The 7,560-nt window shown below is 25.3% G+C and overlaps 1 protein-coding gene across 2 annotated transcripts; it reads left to right on the forward strand.

Moving 5' to 3' along the window:
- Positions 1-268: 268 nt before the first annotated feature.
- Positions 269-2,476, forward strand: LOC145092389 (myb-related protein 1-like). Of its 2 annotated transcripts, none has more exons than XM_079030334.1 (7): positions 269-427; positions 528-726; positions 821-897; positions 1,119-1,179; positions 1,269-1,353; positions 1,440-1,509; positions 1,585-2,476. In XM_079030334.1, exons 1-7 carry the CDS (start codon positions 422-424, stop codon positions 2,224-2,226), a joined length of 1,140 nt encoding a protein of 379 aa, XP_078886460.1. In that variant the 5' UTR covers positions 269-421; the 3' UTR covers positions 2,227-2,476. The 2 variants fall into 2 exon arrangements, with proteins under 2 accessions (XP_078886460.1, XP_078886466.1); XM_079030340.1 differs by having other exon boundaries at positions 288-419.
- Positions 2,477-7,560: the final 5,084 nt, after the last annotated feature.

The raw sequence follows: 7,560 nt of genomic DNA on the forward strand, positions 1-7,560 counted from the left end.
GTTCTATAGTGCAACGGAATTATATATTTCTGTCTGAGAATAATAAAAAGAGTGGGGTCGTAATATAAAGTACCCAATGAATTCAGAAGAAAACAGAAAGAAAGCGAGTGTATTTACAAGTCGCCACGAAGATTTGATTGGGTTTATTGTTGTTCGTGTTCCTTCATTAGATCTGTCCAAGATTCTATGCTTCACTTGGAATGCACCCCTCCCACCCCTATCCCCCATCCCCACCCCCACCCCCCACCCCCACCCATTCTCCATTTGCTTTATAAGGCCAGGCTGAGCAAACCACCAGTTTGTGAGGATAATAAGATATAGATAAGAGTTATAGTATCAAGACGCATATTTGAAAATACAGAAGAATCAAGTTTCATAATCTCAAGGGTAAGAAGATCAAGACTTCAGGAGACAATAAAGTATGCAGGTACGTACCAAATTCAGTATGTTAGCTAGATTTATGATATTGGTATATTATATCTTGTGACTATAAAACTGATTACAAAAATACTTTTTTCAATATAAAGATGTATCATCACCATCATCAAGGAAAGGACATACAGTCTTCATCAAGAATGTCAATTACACCAGATAGACATTTGTTTCTTCAAGGTGGGGGCGATTCAGGGCTTGTTTTATCAACAGATGCTAAACCTCGACTCAAATGGACACCAGACCTCCATGAACGCTTCATAGAAGCAGTCAACCAGCTTGGAGGAGCAGATAGTAAGCACAATATTCTTTAAATTTTTGTTTAAAGAAAATAAGAAATGAAATGAAGAAAGAAGCTTATTGAGTCTTTTCCTATATATTTTGTTAGAGGCTACTCCAAAATCGGTTTTGAAGTTAATGGGAATTCAAGGGCTTACTCTATACCACTTAAAGAGTCATCTCCAGGTACTTATATATATATATATATATATATATATATATATATATATATATATATATATATATATATATATATATATATATATATATATATATATATATATATATATATATATATATATATATATATATATATATATGTAAATGACCATGTATACATACTCCTCAAATTTCCTTTATTTGGATGAAAGCATGCAGACAAACTAATTTGATTTTTGGGTTGGCAGAAGTACAGACTCAGTAAGAATCTATATCGCCAAACTAATAGTGGTGGAACAAATAAAGTTGGTAAGAAATCCAATAGTCCATTTTTAAAATGTTTTGAAATAATTTAAAGTAGATTATTATTCATATGATAACAAGGATTTTCGTTGTAGATATGGTTGCACCAACAGGAGATGACATTGGTGAAACGAATGGAAGCCACATGAGCAGTTCAAGTGTTTTCCCTCAAACAAACAAGTAAGAGACATTTATTCAGTTGTGCATATGCAAATGACAAGTATACCCCTCAAATGTTCATTCTAATGATACAAACACCCATTCAGAAATTTGCAGATAAGTGAAGCAATACAGATGCAAATTGAAGTTCAAAGAAGGCTACATGAGCAACTTGAGGTACAAAAGACAATTCAAAAAATATACAAAAGTGTTTATGGTTAGATTGTTTATATATCTTTTAATCTGAAATAGGTACAGAGACACTTACAGCTTCGAATCGAAGCACAAGGGAAATACTTACAATCAGTTCTTGAAAAAGCACAAGAGACCCTTGGAAGCCAAAACTTAGGCACAGTTGGACTAGAGGCTGCAAAAGTTCAACTATCAGAATTGGTCTCAAAAGTATCCACTCACTGCTTAAATTCTACATTTCCGGGTATTAAAGATGTCTCAATACAGACAAACCAGCCAACAGATTGTTCGATTGACAGTTGCTTGACTTACTGTGAAGGACAACAAAATGAACAAGATATGATGGGGTTGACTCTTTTGAAGTCAAAGAAGGTTGACAATGAGCCAGAAAATGTATGGTGTGAAGATACGAATAGAAACAAGAAGTTCGATCTGTCGATGAGTGTTGGAGGACTCAAAACCAGTGAATGGAACACTAGTAGAAGCTACACTGAGGAAAGATTTATGGATAGAGACGAGGAAGCCATTTTAATGAATCAAAACAATCAAAAGAAGACACACTCGGTGAAACTGGAGAAGGTTGAGATGTCACAAAAGTTTCAGTTGCCTTATTTTGGACAAAAACTTGACCTTAATGTCCATGATGGGAATGATGCTGCTTCAAGTCACAAGCAGTTCGATTTGAACGGACTTAGTTGGTAATAAAAAGGTTTAACTTTAAGTGCAGAGCAGAATCATCTTTTATCATTAATGACTTGGATAAGAAGTTTGAACCAGTGATTCAAGATCTTTTATTGCATTTTCAGAATTTTTGTAGTATATATAGTTGGAGAAAGATGAGATATTTCAATCAATGAATAATGATGATTCAGTTTTACTGATGTGGTAAACCTAGGGGAACATGTCATTTCTAATATTGATCAATAATATCATTTAAGACTTGCTTTTAAAACTTATGATCCCTTGTTAATGCTTTTATACCATGAATTTATAGTCATTTTGACGAATGGCCTATACCTGTGTGCATCTTCCGAGGGCTGCTAGTGGCCCACGTCAATCAGCCCAAAAGCCCATATAAAGGTCAAATACAAAACACTAGCAATGTTATGTGTGTATTAGGGTTTGAGACCTCATGTGTGGAATTTCATTCCTCAAAACTAGTCATTACTTAATAAAAAGATAATCAATTTGTCACTTAGAGCAGCAGGATGAAAGGCAAAGCCCATAACAAACCCATGCATGCATGAAATGGGTAGTTGAAACTTGGAAATGACAATAATAAAATCCCTTTGAAATGATAAAATGAAAAACCTAATTTATAACTCAAATGGATTTAAACCGAATTAACTATAAGCATAGAGTCCCCCACCCTAAACTTTAAGCAAATTGTTCGGCCAAAATTGATATTCGGTGGAATATCATGTAGATACAAAGAAGCTATCGGATATATGACTAGAACAGAAGATCTGATTCGATTTCTGATTGACGGTTAAAGCACGACATTTTGTTAAGATTCATAAAACCGATCATATTTCTAAGTGAAAATAAACCAAAAGACAACTAAAATCACACGAAAGTTGTTGAGATTGACACTGAGCAAGATTTCTACCGAATAGCAAAGTAGCGATAGTATCATATCATATTATATCTATCTATCTATCTATATCTATTTATATTTATATCTATATCTATCTATATCTATATTTATATATCTTATAAAGCTAGCATTTTCCTTAAACCTCATACATTTGAAACTCTCAAAACACCACATTCATTTGAAACTCTCATGACTTTTCAATTTCTTTCTAATAATGATTATAAGTTGGTTAATAAGGTTAAATAAATATCAAACCTAAAGTGTAATCATATATAAACTAAATTTCAATATTAAAAAATATATTTACTTCTATATATAAAGTTATGTTTTTTAACTTTTAACATATTATACTTAATTTATTAATTATAATATATTGTTGGATGTAAGCCATTATCATTTTAAAGCTATAAATTTTGAACAATTTGTATAAAATACTTAAATTATTAATTTAAATATCATATTACATGGTCAACTTAAATATAAATTTTAATTTAACTTAAACAACCCAAAAAATATTTTGTAAATAATTGAAAGTGATAAATTGTAATGTCTTTCTAATAATGATTATAATGTGTTTAATAAGGTTAAATAAATATCAAACTTAAAGTGTAACCATAAATAAACTAAATTTTAATATTAAAATAATATATTTACTTCTACTTATAAAGTTATGACTTTAACTTTTAACATATTATACTTAATTTATTAAATTTAATATATTATTGTATGTAAATCATTATCAGTTTGATTAAAGTAAAATAAGATAAATCTAAAAGTCGAATTAACTAAAACATGTCCAAAAACTATTTTTTATAATAAATAAAAGAAATATATTAAGTATATTAAAAGGAAATATAAAGAGTTTGGAGTTTCAAATCGGTGTTGAAAGGAAAAATGTTTTTTTACTATATTATAAAGGAAACATTTTTCCTTTCATCATATCGATTTAAAACTCCAAACTCTTCATATTTGCACATAATATACTTAATACTTTTCTTCTATTTATTATAAAAAATAGTTTTTGGACATGTTTTAGTTAATTCGACTTTTAGATTTAGCTTATTTTACATTTATCGCATTTAATATTGTTCTTTTAACTATTTTTTAAAATATATATATATTGATTTTTTTTAAACTTTTTTGATATTTTACTTTACGTTTTAAATTTTACACTATATTTGATGTTTATTTTATATATTAATATATGTTATACATTTAATATTATATTCAAGTCAACAAATTAAGTATATAATAAATTCAAGAAGACTTTCATTTAGGACAATGTTTATAATTAACAATATGTCCAAAAACTATTTATTATAATAAAAAAATCCAGTAAAGTTGTTTTTGAATTTTATAATAATAATAATTATAATAATAATAATAATAATAATAATAATAATAATAATAATAGTTAAAAATAACATAAAATTCTAAATTAAATTACATTATACTACAAATAGTGGTTGATAATTTTAATAATCATCATGAGAAAATAAAAATATTGTCAAAAAATTTGAAATTGATAAATTATAACAGTAGTTAATTAAAATAGTTGAGAAATAATTAATTTTATACACATATAAAGTTTGAATAGAGACAATTAAATGATTTGATTTTAATAAATGATATTTTATCTTTTGTTCAAACTAATTATAATATAACATCAATTAAATGTAACAATTGTTATCTTATAATGAGTTATTATTATGATATACTTAATTTGTTGACTTTAATATAGTGTTAAAACTTTATTTGACTCTGTAATGTTATTTCATATTTTTTGACAATGTTTTCATTTTCTCATGATGATTATTTAAATTATCTTTAAGTTGACTCTGTAATGTTATATTTAAATTAATTATATAAGTATTTTATACAAATTGTTCCAAAATTATATCTTTAAAATGATAATAGTTTACATCCAACAATATATTAAAACTAATAAATTAAGTATAATATATTAAAAGTTAAAAAAACGACTTAATAAGTAGAAATAAATATATTATTTTAATATTGAAATTTAGTTTATATATGATTATGCTTTAGGTTTTATATTTATTTAACATTATTAACCAACTTATAATTATTATTAGAAAGAAATTGAAAAGTCATGGGAGTTTCAAATGAATGCGGTGAAAAGAAAAATGATTTCTTTATAATATAGTATGATATGATATGATGATATGATGATATGATATACCCTAATAAATAAGAATTATTTTGTCACATGTCCTCTTCTCTTTCATTTTGAAACTTGTCATTTTTTAGATTTTTTTGAATTATTTAATAACCACTTGTCATTTTTATAATTTTTTTCTTTTTTATTCGAATCTCACCTATTAAATTTCACCTCATATGAATTAATTTTATAAATATATTAATTAATTTACATAATAACTTTCCATTTTTGAATTCATCTTTCTATTAATACATTAATTAATGTATATGTATATTGATGTAGATAGTACATTCCATTTGTGAATTCATATTAATTAATTTTATTAGTATAGATTAATTAATACCAAATTACATAAATAGTCCATGCGGTTTACCAAAAGGTCAAAAACTCAATCGTTACTTATTTTTTTATGAACATAGTCTTTGTGGTTACCAAAACTTTCTTTTAATAAACCCGTGTACGTAATACACGGGTTTTACACCTAGAGATATATAAAATAAAAATCAAATATATTGTAAAATTTAAAACGTAAAGTAAAATATCAAATAAAGTTTAAAAAAATCAATGTATATTTTGTAAAATAGTTAAAAAAAAATATTAAATATGATTAATGTAAAATAAGATAAATCTAAAAGTCGATATAACTAAAACATGTCTAAAAACTATTTTTTATAATAAATAAAAGATATATATATATATATATATATATATATATATATATATATATATATATATATCAAATAAACTTAAAATATAATGTGAAATTTAAAAGATAAAGTAAAATATCAAATAAAGTTTAAAAAAAATCAATATATTTTGCAAAATAGTTAAAAGAAAATTACTAAATAAGACAAATTCAAAAGAACCTAAATCTAAAAGTTGTAATAAGTAAAAGATGTCCAAAAACTACCTTTTGTAATAACTATGATTCGATTAAGTTGTTTCCAATTTAACTTATAATAATAATAATAATAATAATAATAATAATAATAATAATAATAATAACAAAAACAATAATAGATAGATAGATAGATAGATAGATAGATAGATAGATAGAATAACATTAAGCTATAGATTAAATTATGTTATATATTACAAACAATGGTTGATAGTTTAAATGATAATCATGATAAAATTAAAACATCGTCAAAAAAATCTTATAAATCATAACATTAGTTAATTAAAATTGTTGAGAAATAATTAATTTTATGCACACATAAAGTTTCAATAGAGACCATTAAATGGTTTGATTTTAATAAGTGTTATTTTATCTATTGTTCAAAGTAATTATAATATTACATCAATTAAATGTAATAATTGTTATCTTATAACTAATATAAATAACATAAATATAATTAATATCATATAATTACCAAAATTTTAACTTCATAATTTTATTCCGTGAAACGCGCAGATATTCGCTTAGTTATATTATAAATGACACGTTTTTTCTTTTTCACCACAATCATTTAAAACTCTCATGTATTTTTCCTATCACCACATTCATATGAAACTTCCATGACTTTTCAATTTCTTTCTAATAATAATTATAAGTTGTTTAATAAGGTTAAATAAATATCAAAACTAAATTCTAATCATATATAAACTAAATTTCAATATTAAAATAATATATTTACTACACTACAAAAAAAAATCCATTTAATGGCATACAAAAAGTGCCACAGAAAACTTAAAAAATGCCACTAAAGACCCTACTAAGAATCAGCGGCACACAAAAAAAGTGCCACTAAGAGTGATACCACTAAAGCCTTTTAGTGGCACTTTTTGGTTTGTCACTACAAACCTTTAAGGTTTTAGTGGCACTTATTTTTGCCACAATATACAAAAAAGATTTTGTGGCACAAGTTTTGTGCCGGTAAAAACTATTGTTATTTAAAATTTATACCACATTTAGTGGCACATAATTTTTGCTACAAAAACCATATTCTCAATTTAAATGTCATTATGGACGGTTAACATATTAGCCGTTAACATATTAGCTTTGATTAGTTAAAATCATTAATTATAAAAGATAAACAAAACAATAAATTGTAAAATCATAATACCATCATTTCAATTAAAAGTTAAATCGTTTTCCAAAAATATTCCAAATGTTTGGAAACAAATTCATACTAAGTGTCAATTTAAGTCTAAAAATCTAACATAAAACACAAAAAATCATTACGCTCTTAAATCTCTCTCAAAGTCTTCATGGAAGTAATGTGATCCTCATGTAAACTCTTTCTTACCAATGACA

This window comes from Lactuca serriola, chromosome 1 (genome assembly GCF_051521515.1).
Source record: "Lactuca serriola cultivar US96UC23 chromosome 1, Lser_US96UC23_V15, whole genome shotgun sequence".
In the NCBI taxonomy this organism is placed as follows: domain Eukaryota; kingdom Viridiplantae; phylum Streptophyta; class Magnoliopsida; order Asterales; family Asteraceae; genus Lactuca; species Lactuca serriola.